The sequence below is a fragment of the Phyllobates terribilis genome, unplaced genomic scaffold (assembly GCF_046119375.1).
Source record: "Phyllobates terribilis strain yellow unplaced genomic scaffold, ASM4611937v1 Scaffold_3__8_contigs__length_932513732, whole genome shotgun sequence".
NCBI lineage: Eukaryota > Metazoa > Chordata > Amphibia > Anura > Dendrobatidae > Phyllobates > Phyllobates terribilis.
Genome location: NW_027362763.1, coordinates 315800357 through 315824282, shown reverse-complemented (window position 1 = coordinate 315824282; position 23926 = coordinate 315800357). Strand labels below are relative to the sequence as shown.

Here is a 23926-nt window from a genome sequence, read left to right as displayed (position 1 = left end):
CCCTGACCACCGTGCTGAGTGCTCTGCAGCTGCGGACGGAGCCCGAGGAAGGAGGGAAGATCCTGCTAGCCGATAACCCCTGGATGTGAAGGAGGAGGAGGCCAACACCGCCCTCGCTGAGGACCAGTGACCAGCGCCGTCCACCGAGGGACCCAACCTGCTACCGCTGCTGCAAGACCGGACACCTCGCCCAGAAGTGTCCTTTAAACGAGAAAACCCTGGGTCCGAGGGCCGACACCCAGGAGTAAACTCACCAGGCCCATCAGACTGGTACAACAGGTTCGTCGGAGGAAGACCTTTCCTGTCCATTGTATTGAATGGGAACTCGACGCATGCTCTGCTGGACACAGGATCTCAGGTAACCATCATGCCTGATGTCCTCTACAAGAGGTTCTGGTCCATGGACGACCTACGTCCGCCAGCTCCAAATCTATCTGTATACGCCTCAAATGGACTCCCTCTTACCCTACTGGGGGTTAAGAATGTGACTGTGAAGGTGGGGAGAGTGGAGCTGAAGGACCAGGGACTAATTGTAGTAGAGACTAATCCTGATGACACCAACCCGTATATGGTACTAGGCACTAATGTTATTGGTAACTGTTTGGGAGAGGTTGTGTTCTTGCTCCAACAGATCGCAGACACTGCCAGGCCGAAACAGCGGAGGGCACTGCAAAGGGAGATCCGAGTCCTGATGTATCAACAGCAAGTAAGGTTAACAGACGGCGAAATCGGTAACGTGCGGGTAACAGACCCCATACCCATTGTCGTCCCCCCAATGAGTGAAATGCTCATCTGGTGTAGAGCTGCCATAGGTCTTAGAGGACAGAGCTACCAGGCGGTAGTAGAACCCCTTTGCTCCGAGCATAGACCCACGCTCTTAACCGCCAGGGGGGTGGTAGATGTACGTTATGGGAGGGTGCCCGTCCGTGTTCTCAACTTAGGGGAAGATGAGGTCAGACTGCCACGTTATGCCACTGTTGCCAAATTACATGCTGTCAATAACAACTGCATACACGAGGCAGAGTCCTTAACTTCACCGGAAGAGGTGGAGGATGATGACCCTGCAACCCAGGTGGAGGATTGGTGTCGACAGCTCCATGTTGGGACAGACACCACTCCTACCCATCAAAAACAGGGTGTACACCCGGTGGTTCAAGAGTACTCGCAGGTGTTCAGTAAACATCCACTTGACTTCGGGAGGGTTAAGGGGGTTCAACATCATATCCCCACAGGCAACCATTCCCCAATCAAAGAATGTTATAGGCCTATACCCCCAGCTCACTACCAGAAGGCAAAAGAAATGCTGCATGACATGAGGAAGGTGGGAGTAATAAGGGATAGTTGTAGTCCCTGGGCTGCTCCCCTAGTGCTGGTTAGGAAAAAGGACGGGAGCATGAGAATGTGTGTAGATTACCGTCAAGTAAATCGCATTACACATAAGGATGCATACCCTTAACCACGCATAGAGGAGTCCCTAGCCGCCTTAAAGTCTGCAAATTACTTTTCCACCCTTGACCTCACTAGTGGATACTGGCAAGTAGCTGTGGCTGAGGAGGATCGGGAGTAGACGGACTTCACCACTCTGATGGGACTCTGCGAGTTCAACAGTATGCCGTTTGGACTCTGCAATGCCCCCGGAACGTTCCAGAGATTGATGGAGTGCTGCCTGGGACACCGCAACTTCGAGACTGTGTTACTTTACCTGGACGATGTAATTGTGTACTCCAGAACGTACGAGAACCACTTGAAACACCTGGCAGAGATATTTGAGTCACTGTCCCAGTACGGGATGAAGTTGAAGCCCTCAAAGTGCCACCTGCTCAAGAGAAAGGTACAGTACCTGGGGCACATTATCAGTCCGGAAGGGGTAGCACCAGACCCGGAGAAAGTCACAGCCATCCAGAAGTGGCCGGAGCCGAAAAACCTCAAGGAGGTGCGTCAGTTTTTGGGACTAGTAGGATACTACGGGAGGTTCGTAAAAGACTACACTAAGAAAGCAGCTCCTCTGCAAGACCTCCTGGTAGGGCAGTCCCCCAAAGGCAAAAACCCCCCGTTCCACTGGGGTAAGGAGCAAGCCGAGTCATTTCAGGAGATGAAGGAGATCCTGACGGGTGATGAGATCCTAGCCTACTCTGACTACAGCCAACCATTCCTGCTGTATACAGATGCCAGCAACGAAGGACTGGGCGCTGTTCTAAGTCAGAAGCAGAATGGCCAAGAGAAGGTGATTGCATACGCAAGCAGGAAGCTCCGCCCGACTGAGAGAAACCCAGAGAACTATAGCAGTTTTAAGTTGGAGTTCCTGGCCTTGGTCTGGGCCATCACTGAAAGGTTCAAGCACTATCTGGCCTCCAGTAAGTTCACTGCCTTCACTGATAACAACCCCTTGACCCATCTTGAAACAGCTAAGCTCGGGGCACTGGAACAATGATGGATGGCTCGGCTGTCAAACTACCAATTTACAATTAAATACCGGGCGAGCCGCAAGAACGCCAACGCCAATGCCCTGTCTAGGATGCCTCACCAGTCAGACACGGAAGAAGAAGTGGATGACCTGGAAGAGATAGAGCTACCTGCCTTTCACCGGAATGGGATGATCCATGAGCAACGAGCCTCCAGGAAACAGCGTGGAAAGACGTTAAATCCCCTTTCTCACCACAGCTGGAAAGAGACCCAGGACAGCGACCCGGTTGTCAGCCGCATTAAGGAGCTGATAACTCAAGAAGGTGCCTCCCTGGAGAAAGATGCGTCTCTGCAAGCAAAGCAGCTGTGGAACGAGAGAAGCCGGCTGTTTATCTACCGTGAGAAGCTGTGCCGGAGGTACGTCAATCCAAAAACCCATGAGATGGTATGGCAGATAGTGGTCCCGAAGACAGACATCCAGATGGTATTAGAGGCTTACCACGATCAGGCGGGGCACTTTGGCTGGAAAAAGCTAGAGACCCTGCTGAAGTGTCAATTCTACTGGGTAGGAATGCGCAGCTCCATTGAGAGGTGGTGCCGGGACTGTGGACCCTGTGGCCTAAGAAGAAAAGACTTCAGCAGCCAGAAGGCACCCCTGCAACCCATCAAGATGACTCGACCTCTGGAGATCGTGGCCCTGGACCATGTCAAGTTGTCCCCCAGCAGGTCAGGATATTCCTACGCTCTGACCATGGTGGATCACTACTCACGTTTCCTGGTGGTCGCCCCCGTCAAAGACCTGACGGCAGAGACAGCAGCAAAGACGTTCCAAAAGTACTTCTGCAGACCCCACGGATATCCTGAGCAGGTGCTGACTGCCAAGGCCCGGCCTTTGAGGCTGAGTTGTTCAAGGAGTTCTGCCATCTATACGGTCGTAAAAAGATAAGAACTACACCGTACCACCCACAAACCAACGGTCTCTGCGAAAAGATGAACAAATGATCATCATCGACCTGCTAAAGACCTTACCACTTGAGGAGAGAAATCAGTGGCCAGACCTACTACCAGACCTAGTGGATCTGTACAATCATATACCTGTCAGTTCCACCAACTGCACTCTGGCATATCTCATGCGGGCAAGGCCAGGAAAGCTGCCCATGGATCTGGAGCTTGGTGTTGTTGAGCCTGAAGCTGATATGACCACTGAGGACTGGGACAAGACCAGACAAGAGCAGTACAGAAGGTTACAAGCTTGTGTCAAGGACAGTCTTACTCGGGTGAGAGAAAAGCAGGAAGTTCAATACAATAAAAACGCACCCGCAGAACCTTTCACACCTGGTGAAACAGTATTGAAAAGGAAAAGACGTAACCACAAACTTGATGATCAGTGGGAAAAAGACCCCTACACTGTGTTACCGTCAAGGTTTGACAACAAGAAGACATGCTTAATCAGTTGAGATGGAGGAAAAACATCTACAACAGTGTCCAGGGACCACCTAAAATTGTGTCCAGACTTACTGAAACCTCAGGAAAAAGTGCCTCTCACAATCCCGGAAGAACCTGAAGAAACAGTGATCCACACTGACCTAGGAGACTTCCCAGCAGATTGGCCTCAAATAGGAGGAGCAGTAATTATTCCAGTACTCCAATTCTATGAACAGCCAGAAAACCCTCCACAGCAAGTTGAACCTGTAAGTGCTGCAGAAGAGGCAGCTCAAGAAGTGTCCCCGGATGAAGGATCCCCGGTAGGAGCAGAGCAAGAGGGCCCAGCCAATGGTAGACTTGCCAGTCCAAGAGAGAGGTTAAGGCAGTTTTACAACATGGTTACACGTAGAACTGGTAGAGTAACTGAGAATACAGACACTGACACCCCACAAACCACCGTAATACGCAGATCAATACGTAGCACGAGAGGTAAACCCCCTGCTAGGTACACTCAGTAAATGGTCAAAAATTCTGAAAATGTAGATAGTTACCCCTGGGGTATTGTGTATTAACTTGAAATGTACTGAATTAATTGTATATTTTCATGCATGTTTTTATCAATTTGTGCTTAACCTCATTAATTCTATTATTTACATAAAGAACTGCGTGGCTGAGGACTATGTGCAGCCCAAAAACTGCTTTTGTATATAATTGCACTCCCTGGAGTGCCCCTTTTAGGTGACCTCAGAAGAAAAACCTGTCTGGAGTGGATCTTTTGGAGGTCCAACTCGGGATCTTCATGTCCTGCAGCCACCCCAGGGCCTACGTAGAGGGTTTAGGACAGGTCCCTCAAAATCACCAAAGTACTCTGCCCAGTGAGATGGACATCCTTCTTGGGAACCTCACCACAAGAGACTTGGATTCTGAGGACGCTTTGCATTTGTTATTGTTATGTAACGTTTAAGATTCGTGCCTCCCATAAAGTGAAGATTGTCCTTATTGTTCTTGTATTGCTTATGTTTCATATTGTTATATAAAATGTACTTCAGCCCGGGAGTGCTGAGTTTAACTAGGGAGGAATGTGACACCCAGCTGCGCTTGGTATCACAGATCCTAGAAGGGTGTATTGATGGATTCCTCCACAAGAGGCCCCCATAACCATTCACACATCTCCACCTTCCACCTCAGACCACCAGAGGGAGCCCGTTAGGAATAGATAAATAGGGAAGGTGGAGCCAGGCAGCAGTTAGTCAGAGTCTAGACTGGAGTTGACAGAAAGTGAACCTGTTGAGAGAGTTCCTGCAGTGCAAAAGCCTGAGAGAGGTCAGTCTGCAGTGGAGCACGTTCTAGACTCAGTTGTAGCTCAGAGTAGTGAGCTTTAGGTGTGCCGGAGCCATAAGATCGGTGAAGCGCGGCAAGCTGCCGTTAGTGTGAGTAGCCTAGTGAGGGCCCGAGTAGGCCGAACGCAAGTGGAGAGTTAGTTCATAGGGGGCAGAGGAGCTTACCCAGCTCACCCCGAATACTTTACCGGACACCGGGTCCAAAGCTTACCGGGATCTCTATGACCCAGTAAGATATAACTGGAATCCCTGGAGGACTACAAATCCCAGGATCGCTAAAGTGCTGATAAGTAACAGAGCCAGGAGACACATAGGCCCCATAAGTCGGGAGCGTGTACTCCAAGGAAAGGCACTACAACAAGGTCAGCCAGCGCAGGACAGAGACAAAGTTAGGCCTAGCTCCAGGCAGATCAGAAACTTACTACGCAGAGGCAAGAAACAGGAGGCCCAAAACACGCTCATTGGGGAGGATCCTGACATGCATCCTTCACCCTGCAGTGCTCCGGGACGTGCCTGAATTTCCATCAGTAAAAGGTACTGAAGTGACTAGCGTGTCTGTCCCTGTTCTTGCTCTGACCTGGCTCGGTCTCGCCTGTCCTGCATCCCCCGGCATACACTGCCCTGAGGCCTAGCTCCACCTGTGGGAGCTTTACCCTCTCCTATGGATAGAAGATAACTTCCAAACTTGGTACAACCCCTTTAATGAGAATATGATTTAATGTTTAAGTCAGGGTTTTATGTTAAATGTTTTTTTTTTTACTTTGATGTCTTATACAACCCCTGGCAAAAATTATGGAATCACTGAGCTCGGAGGATGTTCATTCAGTTGTTTAATGTTGTTGAAAAAAAGCAGATCACAGACATGGCACAAAACTAAAGTCATTTCAAATGGCCACTTTATGGCTTTAAGAAACACTAAAAGAAATCAAGAAAAAAAATGTGGTACTCAGTAAGGGTAATTTTTTTCAGACCAAGCAGAGGGAAAAAATTACGGAATCACTCAATTCTGAGGAAAAAAATATGGAATCATGAAAAACAAACACACAAAAGAACACTCCAATACATCACTAGAATTTTGTTGCACCACCTCTGGCTTTAATAACAGCTTGCAGACTCTGAGGCATGGACTTAATGAGTGACAAACAGTACTCTTCATCAATCAGGCTCCAACCTTCTCTGATTGCTGTTGCCAGATCAGCTTTGCAGGTTGGAGCCTCGTCATGGACCATTTTCTTCAACTTCCACCAAAGATTTTCAATTGGGTTGAGATCCGGACTATTTGCAGGCCATGACATTGACCTTATGTGTCTTCTTTCAAGGAATGTTTTCACAGTTTTTGCTCTATGGCAGGATGCATTATCATCTTGAAAAATGATGTCATCATCCCCAAACATCCTTTCAATTGATGGGATAAGAAAACTGTCCAAAATATCAATGTAAACTTGGGCATTTATTGAAGATGTAATGACAGCCATTTCCCCAGTGCCTTTACCTGACATGCAGCCCCATATCATCAATGACTGTGGAAATGTGCATCTTCTCTTCATGCAGTCATCTTTATAAATCTCATTGGAATGGCACCAAACAAAAGTTCCAGCATCATCACCTTGCCCAATGCAGATTCGCGATTCATCACTGAATATGACTTTCATCCAGTCATCCACAGTCCACGATTGCTTTTCCTTAGCCCATTGTAACCTTGTTTTTTTCTGTTTAGGTGTTAATTGTAGCGCCGGCGTCCCTGCCCTCTGCTAGGCAGGGACGCTGTTCCCCTCACCTCCCTGCTCCGTGCCCGGCGTCCTCCTCCCGCTCTGCTGGCAGCGCGCGCTCCTTCCCGTCCACTGTGCTTAGGGCGCGCGCGCGCGCTCTCCCTCCCTCTTAAAGGGGCCGCGCGCGCCGTCCTAAGGAGTCCCCGGCCAATGGCCGGAGGACTTCACCATATATAAGGCACCTCCTCCAAAATGGAGGTGCCCGAGCAATGTTGTTGCACTGTTTACTACTCTGCTTCAGCCCTCAGGTCCCGTTGCCAGTTACCTGCCAGTTACCTGCCAGTTACCTGCCAGATTCCTGCCTGATTATCTGCTACCTGCCTGCTAGTCTGAGGTCCGACGGTCTGCCTTACTACTCCTGTCAGTCTGTCTAAGGACCAGTCTGCCCGCTCACCTGGGAGCGCACATCAGCCACCTGCCTGCTTGCCCGAGGTCCGACGGTCTGCCTTCCAACTCCTGTCAGTCTGTCTATGGACCAGCTTGCCCGCTCACCTGGGAGCACACACCTGCTACCTGCCTGCTAGTCTACCTGGAGGCTCCGCCGTCACGTGCTGTGACCACCTGCCTGTCCAGTGACTCCTACTCGCTCACCTGGGAGCGCTCATCTGCTGCCTGTCTGCTAGCCTACCTGGAGGTTCTGCCGTCACGTGCTGTGACCATCCGCCTGTCCAGAGACTTCTGCCCGCTCACCTGGGAGCGCTCATCTGCCGCCTGTCTGTTGGTCTTCCTGGAGGCTCCGCCGTCACATGCTGTGACCACCCGTTCATCCAGAGACTCTCGCCTGCTCACCTGGGAGCTCACGTCTATCATCAGCCGCCACAGGTCGTACCAACCCTTTATCTAGAGACTGCCCCGGTCACTTGCCGTGACCATCTGCCCGTTCATCCAGAGACTGCCCCGGTCACTTGCCGTGACCATCTGCCCGTTCATTCAGAGACTGCCCCGGTCACTTGCCGTGACCATCAGCCCGTTCATCCAGAGACTGCCCCGGTCACTTGCCGTGACCTCCAGCCCGTTCACTCAGAGACTGTCCCGGTCACCTGCTGTGACCTCCTGCCCGTCTTCCCTGGTCGCCACCCGCTCCCTTACAAGGACTGCCCCCTTGTATAGTAGCTCAGAGGTTCCGCCTCCCAGACCCGTTACAGTTTGCTCGGGCCATGGAACCCGGTGGCACCCAAGCTCCCTCGCTCTCGGACCTGTGTCATGAACTGTCCCGTCAAAGGTTCCAACAGGAGTCCATCCTGGGTCACCTGCGGAATGTCAATACTCGCCTGGACACTCTGACTGCTCCACCAGCAACCTCCGCCAGTGCCATGTCTCGCAATCCGGCAGCTCCGCTGCCCACTAATACCATGGTATCCTACCCCGGACCCCGGCTTTCTGCACCTCCTCGCTTCGGAGGCGACTCCGCCCAGGCTCGGGGCTTCATAAATCAGTGCACCCTGCACTTTGAACTATTGTCCCACCAGTTTAACTCCGACCGGGCCAAAATTGCATTCATCATGTCCCATCTCACCGGGGAGGCCCTGGCCTGGCTAAATCCTCTATGGGAGAGAGGAGACCCCCTGGTGTCCAACTTGCCTGCTTTTCTCACGGCTTTCCGGAAGGTCTTCGACGAACCCGGACGGAAGACCTCATCCGCATCATCACTGCTACGCCTCCGTCAGGGAAGTCTCACCGTGGGCCAATATGCCATACGGTTCCGTACCCTTGCCTCGGAGCTGGCCTGGGATAACGACGCTCTGGTATCCGTCTTCTGGGAGGGTCTGTCCGGCCGTATTAAAGATGAACTTGCCGGTCGGGACATTCCTACCACTCTCGATGACCTAATAACTCTTGCCACCCGGATTGACCTACGGTTCCAGGAGCGTGCCAAAGAGGTCACCGGTGAGAGGAGGTTACCATGTCTAGCTCCTACTTTTCAGAAACCCGTCACTCCCTCCGTCTCTACCCAGGTACACTCTCCTGAGTCTATGCAGGTCGACCAAACCAAGATGGTCAAAACCCGTCAGGACTTACGCCGTGCCGAGGGGAGCTGCTTCTACTGTGGCAGTAAGGAGCACCGGATCCGTGCCTGCCCGGAGAGGTCGGGAAACGCCTGTGTCTAGGTTCGCTCAGAGAGGTCAACCTAGACAAGAATAAATCCTCTCCATCTCTGCTGCTGTCAGTCTCAATCGTCTGCGGGGAGAACCGTTATTTCGAACTAGCCCAACTTGACTCTGGAGCAGCCGGGAATCTTATTTCACAGTCCCTGGTAGAGAAATACCGCATTCCCACCAAACCTCTGGCTGTACCCTTGTCTGTTGCTGCCGTGGATGGGGGCCTCTTACCACGCCCCATCCAACTCATCACCGAATCCATTACTCTGCAGGTGGGAATGCTGCATTCTGAGAGTATCTCCTTTCATGTTCTGCCTGGACTCTCTCACGCCCTCTTGCTAGGCCTACCTTGGCTCCAGAGACATGCACCCGTGCTTGACTGGCAGACCGGAGAAGTCCTTCGCTGGGGACAGGACTGCCATAAGACCTGTCTGGTTCCCGTCCATCCCGTCCATCCTTCTCCTACCCCAGCTAATCTACCTGGACTTCCGATTCCTTATTGGTCTTATGCTGATGTCTTTAATAAAAAGGAAGCAGAGACACTACCTCCTCATAGACCATACGACTGCCCTATCGACCTGTTACCTGGTACTACTCCTCCCCGTGGGCGTATTTATCCATTATCCGCTGCTGAGACCCGGTCGATGTCCGAATATATTGAGGAGAATCTGGCCAGGGGATTCATCCGGAAATCTACCTCCCCGGCGGGAGCAGGCTTCTTTTTCGTCAAAAAGAAGGACGGCTCTCTCCGTCCCTGTATAGACTATAGAGGCCTTAACCAGATCACGGTGAAGAATAAGTACCCCCTTCCGCTCATTCCGGAGTTATTTGATCGTCTGAGGGGGGCTAGAATCTTCACCAAACTGGACCTCCGTGGGGCGTACAACCTGGTTCGTATCTGTCAGGGGGATGAATGGAAGACGGCATTCAACACCCGGGACGGCCACTATGAATATCTGGTAATGCCCTTTGGTCTCTGTAACGCTCCTGCCGTCTTTCAAGAGTTGGTCAATGACATCTTCCGGGACCTTCTCTACTCCTGCGTAGTGGTGTACCTGGACGACATCTTGGTCTTCTCTCCGGATCTCCAGACTCACCGGAGGGACGTTCGTCAGGTCCTGCTCAGGCTCAGGCAGAATCACCTCTTCGGTAAATACGAGAAGTGCCTCTTTGAGCAGTCCTCGCTTCCGTTTTTGGGCTACATTATTTCTCAGACCGGCCTACGAATGGATCCAGAGAAACTGTCTGCCATCGAGAAATGGCCTCGACTGGAGGGGTTGAAGGCCATTCAGCGATTCCTGGGCTTCGCCAACTACTACCGCCTCTTCATACCACACTTCTCTTCCCGGACTGCCCCTATTTCCGCGCTCACCCGTAAGGGTACTAATCCCAAAGAGTGGCCGCCCGAAGCAGAGGAGGCCTTTCTTTCCCTAAAACAGGCCTTCTCTTCCGCCCCCGTGCTGCATCGCCCGGACGGCAACAAGCAGTTCTTCCTGGAAGTTGACGCCTCCTCCTCTGGAGCCGGAGCGGTACTTACTCAAAAATCATCTTCCGGGAGAATGGTAACTTGTGGCTTCTTCTCCAAACTCTTCTCCTCTTCTGAGCGCAACTATTCCATAGGAGACCGAGAGTTATTGGCCATCAAGCTGGCATTGGAGGAGTGGCGTTACCTACTCGAGGGGGCTCTTCACCCGGTAATAATTTACACTGACCACAAGAACTTGGCTTACCTCCAGCATGCCCAGAGACTTAACCCGCGCCAAGCCCGGTGGTCCTTGTTTTTTGCTCGCTTTGATTTTGTTCTTCATTTTCGCCCGGCTGACAAAAACGTCAAAGCAGATGCCTTGTCCCGATCCTTTCTGGTGTCCGATCTCGAGGAAGAACCTAAACATATCATCGATCCCGCCAGAGTAATGCAGGTGGCTCCCGTGAGCCTAAATCGTCTCCCTCCCGGTAAGACGTTCGTATCAGTACCTGATCGGGAGAAGATCCTACACTGGGGTCACTCGTCTAAACTAGCTGGCACGCCGGTCAGAAAAAGACCCTCCAGCTTATTGCCCGGCACTACTGGTGGCCTACCCTGCACAAGGACGTAATAGACTTTGTTTCTGCCTGTGTGTCCTGCGCCCGCAACAAGGTCCCGAGACACCTGCCAGCCGGACGCCTTCTTCCGCTTCCTGTGCCTGCTGCCCCCTGGCAGCATATTGCTATGGACTTCATAACTGATCTCCCCGTCTCTGCCGGTTGTACGGTCATTTGGGTGGTCGCTGACCGCTTTTCCAAGATGGCTCACTTTATTCCCCTGCCTGGCCTTCCGTCTGCACCCGAGCTGGCTAAAGACTTTATCCGCCACATCTTCCGTCTTCATGGCCTGCCCCTCCACATCGTGTCGGATCGTGGGGTACAGTTCACCTCACGTTTCTGGAGAGCCACTTGTAAACTGCTAGACGTCACCCTGGACTTCTCTTCCGCTTACCACCCACAGTCCAATGGTCAAGTGGAGCGGATCAATCAGAACCTGACCAGTTACCTCCGGCACTTCGTTAATGCCCATCATTCTGACTGGGTGGATCTCCTACCATGGGCCGAGTTCTCCTATAACAATCACGAGAGCGAATCCTCCTCCAAATCCCCGTTTTTTGTAGTCTTCGGTCAGCTTCCTCGGATTCCTTTCCCTGTCTCCACCTCTGTGGACAACCCGGCTGCGGAATCTCTCGTTAGCAAATTTTCCTCCATTTGGGAGAGTACCCGATCCGCACTCCTCCAGTCGTCCGAACGGATGAAAAGACACGCTGACAAAAAACGCCTGGATCCTCCACAATTTCGTCCTGGAGATAAAGTCTGGCTCTCGTCTAAATATGTCCGACTCAAGATACCTTCTTACAAGTTAGGGCCTCGGTTCATCGGTCCTCTGGAGGTCATCAGTCAGATCAACCCGGTGGCCTATAAATTAAAACTCCCGGCCAACTTACGGATCCCTAACTCCTTCCATGTATCTCTCCTCAAACCTGTGGTACTTAACTCTTTTTCCAAGTCTACAGGTACGCCTCCTGCTCCGGTTTCTGCTGAGGACGAGTTTGAGGTAGAGAACATTCTTGCCACCAAAAGGGTAAGAGGAAAGACCTTTTTTCTAGTAGATTGGAGGGGGTTTGGTCCTGAGGAGAGAACGTGGGAGCCCCGGGAGAACATCCATGCCTCTCTTATCCTAGCTAAATTTCTGTCTGGCCTAAAAAAGGGGGGGCCTAAAGGGGGGGGTACTGTAGCGCCGGCGTCCCTGCCCTCTGCTAGGCAGGGACGCTGTTCCCCTCACCTCCCTGCTCCGTGCCCGGCGTCCTCCTCCCGCTCTGCTGGCAGCGCGCGCTCCTTCCCGTCCACTGTGCTTAGGGCGCGCGCGCTCTCCCTCCCTCTTAAAGGGGCCGCGCGCGCCGTCCTAAGGAGTCCCCGGCCAATGGCCGGAGGACTTCACCATATATAAGGCACCTCCTCCAAAATGGAGGTGCCCGAGCAATGTTGTTGCACTGTTTACTACTCTGCTTCAGCCCTCAGGTCCCGTTGCCAGTTACCTGCCAGTTACCTGCCAGATTCCTGCCTGATTATCTGCTACCTGCCTGCTAGTCTGAGGTCCGACGGTCTGCCTTACTACTCCTGTCAGTCTGTCTAAGGACCAGTCTGCCCGCTCACCTGGGAGCGCACATCAGCCACCTGCCTGCTTGCCCGAGGTCCGACGGTCTGCCTTCCAACTCCTGTCAGTCTGTCTATGGACCAGCTTGCCCGCTCACCTGGGAGCACACACCTGCTACCTGCCTGCTAGTCTACCTGGAGGCTCCGCCGTCACGTGCTGTGACCACCTGCCTGTCCAGTGACTCCTACTCGCTCACCTGGGAGCGCTCATCTGCTGCCTGTCTGCTAGCCTACCTGGAGGTTCTGCCGTCACGTGCTGTGACCATCCGCCTGTCCAGAGACTTCTGCCCGCTCACCTGGGAGCGCTCATCTGCCGCCTGTCTGTTGGTCTTCCTGGAGGCTCCGCTGTCACATGCTGTGACCACCCGTTCATCCAGAGACTCTCGCCTGCTCACCTGGGAGCTCACGTCTATCATCAGCCGCCACAGGTCGTACCAACCCTTTATCTAGAGACTGCCCCGGTCACTTGCCGTGACCATCTGCCCGTTCATCCAGAGACTGCCCCGGTCACTTGCCGTGACCATCTGCCCGTTCATTCAGAGACTGCCCCGGTCACTTGCCGTGACCATCAGCCCGTTCATCCAGAGACTGCCCCGGTCACTTGCCGTGACCTCCAGCCCGTTCACTCAGAGACTGTCCCGGTCACCTGCTGTGACCTCCTGCCCGTCTTCCCTGGTCGCCACCCGCTCCCTTACAAGGACTGCCCCCTTGTATAGTAGCTCAGAGGTTCCGCCTCCCAGACCCGTTACATTAATGATGGCTTATGTTTAGCTTTTCTGTATGTAAATCCCATTTCCTTTAGGCGGTTTCTTACAGTTCGGTCACAGACATTGACTCCAGTTTCCTCCCATTCGTTCCTCATTTGTTTTGTTGTGCATTTCCTGTTTTGGAGACATATTGCTTTAAGTTTCCGGTCTTGACGCTTTGATGTGTTGCTTGGTCTACCAGTATGTTTGCCTTTAACAACCTTCCCATGTTGTTTGTATTTGGTCCAGATTTTAGACACAGATGACTGTGAACAACCAACATCTTTTGCAACATTGCATGATGATTTACCTTCTTTTAAGAGTTTGATAATCCTCTCCTTTGTTTCAATTGACATCTCTTGTGTTGGAGCCATGATTCATGTCAGTCCACTTGGTGCAACAGCTCTCCAAGGTGTGATCACTCCTTTTTAGATGCAGACTAATGAGCAGATCTAATTGGATGCATGTGTTAGTTTTGGAAATGAAAATTTACAGGGTGATTCCATAATTTTTTCCTCAGAATTGAGTGATTCCATAATTTTTTCCCTCTGCTTAGTCTGGGTCTGAAAAAAATTACCCTTACTGAGTACCACATTTTTTTCTTGATTTCTTTTAGTGTTTTTTAAAGCCATAAAGTTGCCATTTGAAATGACATTTTTTGCCATGACTGTGATCTGCTTTTTTTCAACAACATTAAACAACTGAATGAACATCCTCCTAGCCCGGTGATTCCATAATTTTTGCCAGGGGTTGTATTAGTATCTATATTAAAGAAAAATATACAAAATCTTAAATCTTGTAGTTTTTTTTACAGACCTGTAGGCCAAATTTTTCCTATTGCATGTTGGGCACTTGGATATTTGCATCAATATAGTGACACAGATCCTAACTTTTATATAGAAGATTTCTGAGCTTCCACTCTAAACATGTTGAAGGGAGGGGGAGGAGGTGAACTGAAATATCACCATATCACTTATAGTGAATGGTGGATATCATGTTATCTGCTGTCTCTCTAGAGGTGTTACATCTCATGGTAATCCTGTCTGTGATGATACCGAAACTAATGAAAAATCTTCTGTACAGAATAGGAAATATAGCATGAGTCCTAGAAGCCCATTAGATAATTGGAAGATCTAAGATTTGTTTTATTTCGTCAGTGATATGCAAAATTGGGAACAAATATTCTCAAAAATTTGTATAAGTACATTTAAAATAAAACCTACTTTAAACAATAGGTAGTTTTCTATTGACACATTTCAATTAAATATATACTTTTATTTTTAGGAAACAATGATAAAGGATGGGCATCCAAGTTAAATTCTTCTGATTTCCAGTTGCTGTGCCCGAATGGTGCCAGGGCAGAGGTGACTCAGTATGTAGACTGTAACTGGGCTCAAGTCCCTGCACATGCAGTTATGGTACATCCACAGATGAATATACATGCGTTGTTTGGCCTTCTGGACAAGGCTCAGGTATGGATTGTCAGCAGAACTATATTTTGTAATTCTTGTATATTATTCTTGTAAAATGTATCCAGTATGTTAGATGGCAACTCTCAATATGCTGACTGGAGTGGTTAGAATATTTGATACCAATTGGTGACACTTACCCTGACAAAATTAAAAGTCAATTGCTATAGCTATTTAAGAGGGCCTTTCACTGGATTTTTTTACATTTTAAACTGAGTACCTCCTACAATTGATGCTGCTCTGCTGATTCTGGAAAGTTTTCCTTTTTGTTCTCTGCCCCAAAGTTATGCTCTCAGTAATAAAGATGCAAATTCACCCTTCAACAAACTGGGCATGTACCACAGAAGTCTGTGGGCAGAGCCATGTTTTGATTGGCCAGCATCACAGGAGGAAAAGAAAACACACGCACAGATGTTCTGTGGTAATCGCCCAGTTGTTTGAAGGGAAGAGTTGCTTCTTTATTTCCTCAGGGTATAACATCGGAACAGAGGGGCAAAGAAGAAAAAATGTTCTAGAATCAATGGAGTCTCTGATGTGCCTAAACAGTGGAAACCCCTCACAAGTGACCACATTTTGGAAATTAGACCCCTCAAGGAACTTATCTAGATGTGTAGTGAGCTCCCAGGTGCTTCACAGAAGTTTAGAATGTTATGCCGTGAAAATAAAAAAAATCACATTTTTGTAAGTGACATTACATTTTTACCACCAAAATTTAGTTTTAGCCCCAAATTTTAAATTTTCACACTGGGAAATGGGTAAAAATGGCACCAAAATTTGTCCCACAATTTCTGCTGAATTTAGAAATACCCCATATGTGGCTGTGCAGTACTGCTTAGCCATACGGCAAGACTTGGGAGGGACAGGGCACTATTTGCTTCCTGGAGCGCAGATTTTCCTAGAATAGTTTGCGGACTCCATATACAGAGCCCCTGTGCTAGAAGAGCAGATTCCCCTCACAAGGAACCACATTTTGGAAATAATACCCCTTTGACAATTTAACTACAAGTGTAGTGACTATTTTGACTCTATGGGTGTAATCCAGAAACAAGCAGCAGTGAAAATTTCAAACTGTCATTGTAGTGCCCAGTATGTTGTAGTCACCACTACACTGTAGTATCCAGCTTATGGGTATAATATAATAATGTTTATTTTTTTTCATAAAAATATTTATTTATGGGTATAATATATATATTTTTATTATTATTTTGTGATTATTTTTTTTTTTTACTTCTACTTAGTCCCTCTATGGGACTTTCAATTTTACAGCTCCGATCGCTTATAAAGCATAGCTATGCACGAGCATTGCTATGCTTTATAAACTGTCAGTGCTGCACTGACATATATGCTTGCTCTGAGCATGGTGTAACAAGTTTGCTAGCTCTGGTGACCCGGATGTCGTCATGATGACATCTGATCACCATGGCAATTATTGGCTCCTCATGATGACGCCGATCGGAGGACAGAGGGAGCCCTCTCCCTGCCTTCTACATGCTGCGATTGATATTGATAGCAGCATTTAGCGGGTTAAACTGCCGGGAGCGATGTGGGCACCTCTTTTGGCAATTGAGTGCTGGGTGTCAGTTGTCATATGACGTATATATACTTCATTGGTCGGGAAGTACTTCCCAACCATGACGTATATATACTGCAAATGTCGGGAAGGAGTTAAATAGAAAAAACATCCAGTGAAAGGTCCGCTTTAAATGTTCAACATCAATATAAATCTTAACTACTGACTATATTAGTTTGTCTGATGGTTTTATTTTTATTACAGGATTATTATGGGAGTGACAGTAGTTCTGTATTTAAAATGTTTAACTCTTCAAAATATAATGAAAAGGATCTGATCTTTAAAGACTCTACCCAAAAGATTGTCCCTGTCAGAGAGAAGAAAACATATGAACAGTGGCTAGGTAGAAATTACATTGACTCTATAGAGGGCTCCCAGTGCTCATCTAGTAAAGGTAAGATACTTGTGTAAATTACAGTCAAGGCCAAAAGTTTTGAGACTGACTCAAATTTGGCTTTCACAGAGTTTTCTGCCTCAGTGTTTATAAGTCTTCTAGTCAGATGTTTCTGTGATTACTGAAGTACAACTATATGCATTTCAAAAGTTTTTAAAGTTTTATTGACAAATACATCAAGCGTCTACAAAAATTCAATATTTACAGTGGTGACCCTTATTTTTCAAGATTGTTTTATGCTACTCACCCTGGCAGCTGGATATCAGCTTCTGGGCCAAATTCTGACCAGTGGCAACCCATTCTTACCTAATCCGTGCTTGGAGTTTATCCCAATTTCTGTGTTTTTGTTTATCTACCCGCTTTTTGGGGATTTGATCCCAGATTCTCAATGGGATTAAGATCTTGGAGTTTCCTGGTCATGGACCCAATATTTCAACGATTTGTTCACTGAGCCACTTGGCTATCAATTTTATCTTGTAACATGGTGTTCCGTCATGCTGAAAAAAGCATTGTTCATCACCATATGGATCGTTGGAAGAAGTTGCTCTTGGAGGATGTTTAGAAACCTTTCTTTATTCATGGCACTGTTCTTAGGCACAATTATGAGCAAGCCCACTCCCTTGGATATAAAGCAACCCCACATATGAATGGTTTCAGGTTGCTATGCAGTTGCAATGACACAAATTTTTGGAGGCTGGTTTGGTGTTACGAAAGCAACAAAAAGACCTCTTCTTTCCAAGAAAAACCTCAAACCTCCAATTCCTTCTTTTAGTATTTCTTAAAGCCCTAAAGTTGCCGTTTGAAATGACTTTAGTTTTGTGCCATGTCTGTGATGTGCTTTTTTTCAACAACATTAAACTACTGAATGAACATCCTCCGAGCCCGGTGGTGGTAATTTTTGCCGGGGGTTGTATATGACAGCCTCCAACATGTACTGAATGTAAAATATGTTTAACCCTCAATTCTGGATAGAAAGCAAATGGCAACAAAGTGTTTGTTATCTGAGAACCAAATGTAAACTTTTTGTCAGTCCTATAGAAGTGATTGAGACAGCGGTCATACATGAGTACTGCGACTCCTTGTTGTTGTGACCAGTGAAGGTCCCAGTGGTTGGACTGCGACCCTACATTTATCTTCTGTTTTGTGAATTGCTGATTACTGTATTTAGTGGGTAAGCCCCTTTAAATTACATAGCACATTGGAAATATTAGCATGCAGTGCACACAATCATTAGGAGGCCTGTACAGGAGTTATTTGTACCATTCAATGGGTGCAGTAGATGCAGACATGCTCTTTATACAGGGGTTTGTCATTATGAGAGAGTGTACACTGTGTGTTAATTAGTGAGTTAATAATAAAGCTATTTTCAAACCTCATCAAAATTAATTGAATACATGATAAAAATGGCATCATTTCATTATTTTCTTTCTTTCTCCTACAGCTATAACTCCAGTGAACACCATCTTATTGCTAATTACCGGCATTCTACTAATTAAGTTTTCTGCATAATTACCAACTACTGAGTCTTCAAGATGCCTTTGGAAATTGCAGTGCTGTAAACATGGTGATTTTTGTTCTGCTGAGGACACACGTCTGTAAATGATGAATGTACAGCTATTCCTTGTGTACCTGTCTTGTGAACAAACCCGCCCCACGATTATCACACAAGATTTCTGTAACAGGATTTTATAAGAAAAAAAAGGCAATTGACTCACTATTTATTACCATAGCATTATCATCTGGCAGGTATATGTTTACATGGATAAAAGCATGTATATCTTCATTAACTTCAAATGACATAAAAACAAGTGTTATTTTGTTTGCTAATGTTCCTTAAGTGACTTTTTTATGTGTGTATTACTGAGGTCATGTCAGTGGGAGCTGGATTTAATGTAGATATTGGGCAGCTCATTCTGAGCATCGGTATGTAAAGTGCCCAAGCGAGGTAGTCTTGGATGAGCTGTCGCTTCCACTCCCTTTGGCACCCCACAGACAAAGTGTGCACTCGTCCTGGTGTGCTGCTGTGTATGTGGTGTTTCCCACTTACTTCTGACCTGCAGGCCTCTTCTGACTCCGGGGTTTCTTCTTCTGGAACCAGGGCAGCAATCAATCCAGGGGACACAAGGTACATAAAAACAGCTAAACTTTTACTTGGTGTCTGGCAGTATTTACAGTATTTAGGCTGTGTGCCCACGGTGTGTTTTTTAAGCGTTTCCGCAGCGGCAAAAACGCTGCAGAAACGCTTAAAAAACGCATGGTAAAAGGCCTGACATGTCCCCCAACGATAATCCACATGTGCTGTGCACATGCTGCGGAAATTTCTGCTGCGGATTATCATTGCGGAAAAAAAGGCAGCACTACCAATTATTTTGCGGAAGTGCTGCGTTTTTGCCGCCATTGACTTGCATTAGAACGCGCCAATTCCGCAAGACTGCATCTGTACTTGTGTAATTGGCGGGTTCTAATGCGCGGATGGTACCCGGGTGTAGAGGAGAGGAGAGTCTCATCCACACCCAGGTACCATTAAAAAAGCTGTAAAAAAAAGAATAAAATAAAAAATAAATGTATACTTACCTTCTGGCGGCCCGCGCTGCGCTCCTCCATGCACTTCGCGATGGAATGAAGGACCTGTGCTGACGTCAGTCATGTGACGCGTCACGCGACGCTGACGTCGGCAGGTCCTTCACTCTACTGCTGCCGGCAGCCGGGATGGAGGAAATCAAGACAGCGATGGCCATCGGAGGGTAAGTATATATTTATTTTTTTATTTTTTGACATTCTCTCGGGTCACACTATCTAAATCCATGCCGGTTGCATGGATTTATATAGTGTGACCAAGTTGTCAAGCACTTTCCAAGTGATGCTAAAATCGCTTGGAAAGCGCTTGTCAACCCGCATGCAAAAATGCAAGTGAAGAACGCTTCACTTCCGCATGTCTCTGGTAGGAAAACGCATGTACAATCCGCATGCGTTTTTTTTCTGCCAGGGAGATGCAGAAACGCTCCGGAAAAAATCCTGAGCATTTCTACATCGTGGGCACATATCCTTACAGGCAGGTATCTATAATATAACCGGCCAAGCGTCCCTCGGTCTGAAGCCTCTTCAGACTGCGCATGCGCAACGCGCAGTCTGGCTTCATACAGAAGAACGCTTGGAGCCGTTACAGGTAAGAGGAGTGTATGGCGCCAGAGGTTGCGGTATGCGTAGACACTGAATGCATACCGCGATCTCCGGCGACATACTTACATACTTACCTGACCGGGAGGAGAGTTGCCGCGGCGCCTCTCTTCTGGCCGAGGACCGGGGGTGGAGTGAAGGCGTCGGAATCGGTGCACGCGCATAGCCCTATCCGGCTCCATTTTAGTGAAGACACATTTGCAGTGTGTCTTCAGCAAAATGGCACCGGACAGCACGGTGCTCCAGCGCCGCAGTCCTCCCCCGGCCTCCGGCAGAAGAGGACACAGCAGCGCTGGAGCACAGGGAAAAAAGGTGAATATAAGTGATTATTTTTTTTGTATGTGTGCAGAGGATACCATGCATACCAGAATTAGGGGGATGAGGGGTACCATGCGTACCACGATTGGGGGGATGAGGGGTACCATGCATACCAGGATTGGTGGGTGAGGGGAGCATGCATACCAGGATTGGGGGATGAGGGGTACCATGCATACCAGGATTGGGGGGTGAGGGGTGCCATGCATACCAGGAGGGGTGGGTGAGGGGAGCATGCATACCAGGATTGGGGGATGAGGGGTACCATTCATACCAGGATTGGGGGATGAGGGGTACCATGCATACCAGGATTGAGGGGTGAGAGGTACCATGCATACCAGGATTGGGGGATGAGGGGTACCATGCATACCAGGATAGGGATCTGGGGGGCCATGCATACGATACGAGGATTGGTGGGTAAGGGGACCATGCATACCAGGTTTGGGAGATGAGGGGACCATGCATGCCAGGATTGAGGGGTGAGGGGTGCCATGCATACCAGGATTGGGGGATGAGGGGTACCATGCATACCAGGATTGGGGGAAGAGGGGTGCCATGCGTACCAGGATTGGGGGAAGAGGGGTGCCATGCATACCAGGATTGAGGGGTGAGGGGTACCATGCATACCAGGATTGGGGGATGAGGGATACCATGCCTACCAGGATTGGGGGATAAGGGGTACCATGCATACCAGGATAGGGATCTGGGGGGCCATGTATGCCAGGATTCTAATGAGGGGCCATGCATACCAGGATAGGGATGAGGAGTACCATGTATACCAGGATAGGGATGAGGGGTACCATGCATACCAGGATGAGGGACGAGGGAGCCATGCATACCAGGATTGGGGATGAGGGGTGCCATGCATACCAGCATTGGGGATGAGGGGTGCCATGCATAACAGGATTGGGGGTGAGGGGTGCCATGCATACCAGGATTGGAGGTGAGGGGTGCCATGCATACCAGGATTGGAGGTGAGGGGTGCCATGCATACCAGGATAGGGATGAGACGTGCCATGCATGCCAGGATAGGGATGAGGGGTGCCATGCATACCAGGATAGGGATGAGGGGTGCCATGTGTACCAGGATTGGGGGTGAGGAGTGCCATGCATACCAGGATTGAGGGTGAGGGGTGCCATGCCTACCAGGATTGAGAGGGAGGGGTGTCATGCGTACCAGGATTGAGGGTGAGGGGTGCCATGCGTGCCAGGATTGGGGGTGAGGGGTACCATGTGTACCAGGATAGGGATGAGGCATGCCATGCATACCAGGATAGGGATGAGGGCAGCACATAACAGGATGGGGGAACAGGATTGGGGAGCACAAATACCAGGATGGGGGCAGCACAAATACCAGGATGGGAGACCATATATCAATAAAAATGCTCGCCACCCAAGCGTAGAACGGGCTCAATAGCTAGTAAAGTATAAGGCCCAATGGGCTGTCATCTTTCCCACATGTCCCACATACAACTTCAGCCCTGGTTACCCCGTTATAGGTAGAGCATCCCTTCTGCTATCTTCTCTAGCCCTAGGGATTTGTCTCCACCTCTGGCGGTATTTCTGGATCCCAGCCCACTCCACTACTAAGAGTTTGAGTCCTATATCTTCTTCTGTAGCCTCAAAGGCAGAATGTGCCCCCAGTCCCCAATGTCTATCTCAAGGTTCCCAGGCCGGCAAAGGGGACTCTTGGGGAGATGTTCTCTGGCAATCCACTGCCCAGGATTCTAGGCCCACGTTGTCCCAAGCAGCCCTTAACTAGAGCCTGCTGCTTGTTACTTGTCACTACACTGCTCAAAACTGACTGACTGTCACTTCCTGCTCTTAACACTAGCATTCAGTTCTCCCTCCCTCTACTGGGCCAGCCTATACAGTTAACCCTACCCAGGCCAAACTGCAGCCCCAGAGGGATCTATCTTCAGGAACATACAATTAACCCTTTAGAGTGTCAGGGGGGCAGACCATCGCCTGCACCACACTACATGTACTTGGTTTGAACAGTCATTCTGTGCTGACAAAGTTCCTTTAAGGAGACAGGAACAACAGACAGTGGGAATAAAATAAGAGAAAAAACTGTCTGCTTTTAATCTAAAGACAGGTCCTCTTTAAATGGAGGGTTGTCAGGCTATGGTTATCTCGCAATTTGGATGGATTCTCACCTGGCGTATTTTACTGCCATCGATCTGGTCATGCTGAAGTTTATGCAAAATCAGCATTAGAGATGAGCGGTGTTCGACTAGAACTGTTCGCCAATCTCAAATTCGAGCTGTTTTGGGCGGTGTTCGAGTTGTTCGACGAACCCGAACGATTTGCAAAAAATTCGGCTGTTCGAGGTTATGTTCGATAACTGTTCGTGCACCAAAAGCGTGTCCTGCATGTCTGGCGCTATTTAGAGCATCAATCATGCAGGGATTGTCTGCCACTCACTGTAATGCCACAGCCATGGTGGTTGTGGCATTATAGTGATTGCCCAAATCGATGGGAACTGTGCTCACAGTGAAACATGAAAAGCCGGCAATTCAGCAGCGGCGTACACCGGTACCCGACAAATTAGAACCGAAAGAATAGAGCTTCACACATAGATTAGATAGATAGAAACATGTCAGTCACATATATAAGAAGTACAGTGACAGTGTTGCTTACTGTACTTGTCATTTAGTGTAAAGGATTTATTAAAAAAATATATTAGTGTTTTCATGCACCGTCTCTTTAAAAAAGCCGGCCGGAAATTCAGCAGCGGTACCCGACAATTTAGAATGGAAGGAATAGAGAATCACACATAGATTAGATAGATAGAAACATGTCAGTCACATATATAAGAAGTACAGTGACAGTGTTGATTACTGTACTTGCCATTTAGTGTAAAGGATTTATTAAAAAAAATATTAGTGTTTTCATGCACCGTCTCTTTAAAAAAGCCGTCCGGCAATTCAGCAGCGGTACCCGACAATTTAGAATGGAAGGAATAGAGCATCACACATAGATTAGATAGATAGAAACATGTCAGTCACATATATATGAAGTACAGTGACAATGTTGATTACTGTACTTGTCATTTAGTGTTAAAATAAAGGATTTATTTAAAAAAAAATTGGCGTGGGGTTCCCCGTAATTTTAGGCTCTAGCGGAGGTTAAGCAGACAGCTGGGGCAGATGTTTGAAGCCTGGGAAGGGGGTAATACCCACAGAGCTTCCCAGGCTACTAATATCAGCCCCCAGCTGAATGCCTAGCCTTTACTAGCTATTAAAATGGGGGACCCCCCAAAAAATTGACGTGGGGTCCCCCCTATTTTAATAACTAGCAAAGGCCAGGCAGACAGCTGGGGGCTGATATTAATAGCCCAGGAAGGGTGCCATGAATATTGGCCCCCTCCCAGGCTAGAAACACCAGCCGTCAGCCGCCCCAGAAATGGCACATCCATAGGATGCGCCAATTCTGGCACTTAGCCTCGCTCTTCCCACTGCCCTGTAGCGGTGGCAGTGGGGTAATAGGGCTGGGGTTGATGTCAGCTTATAACGCCAGCTGACATCAAGCCCAG

At 48.7% G+C, this 23926-nt stretch overlaps 1 protein-coding gene across 1 annotated transcript in view; it reads left to right on the top strand.

The window, feature by feature from the left end:
- MELTF (melanotransferrin) overlaps nucleotides 1-18723 on the top strand; it is a 149243-nt gene extending 130520 nt beyond the window's left edge. The window contains exons 14-16 of the mRNA XM_073675014.1: nucleotides 14748-14935; nucleotides 16707-16896; nucleotides 18338-18723. Coding sequence (XP_073531115.1) covers nucleotides 14748-14935; nucleotides 16707-16896; nucleotides 18338-18405 — 446 coding nt within the window. The 3' untranslated portion in view covers nucleotides 18406-18723. The remainder of the gene's footprint in view (nucleotides 1-14747; nucleotides 14936-16706; nucleotides 16897-18337) is intronic.
- Nucleotides 18724-23926: the final 5203 nt, after the last annotated feature.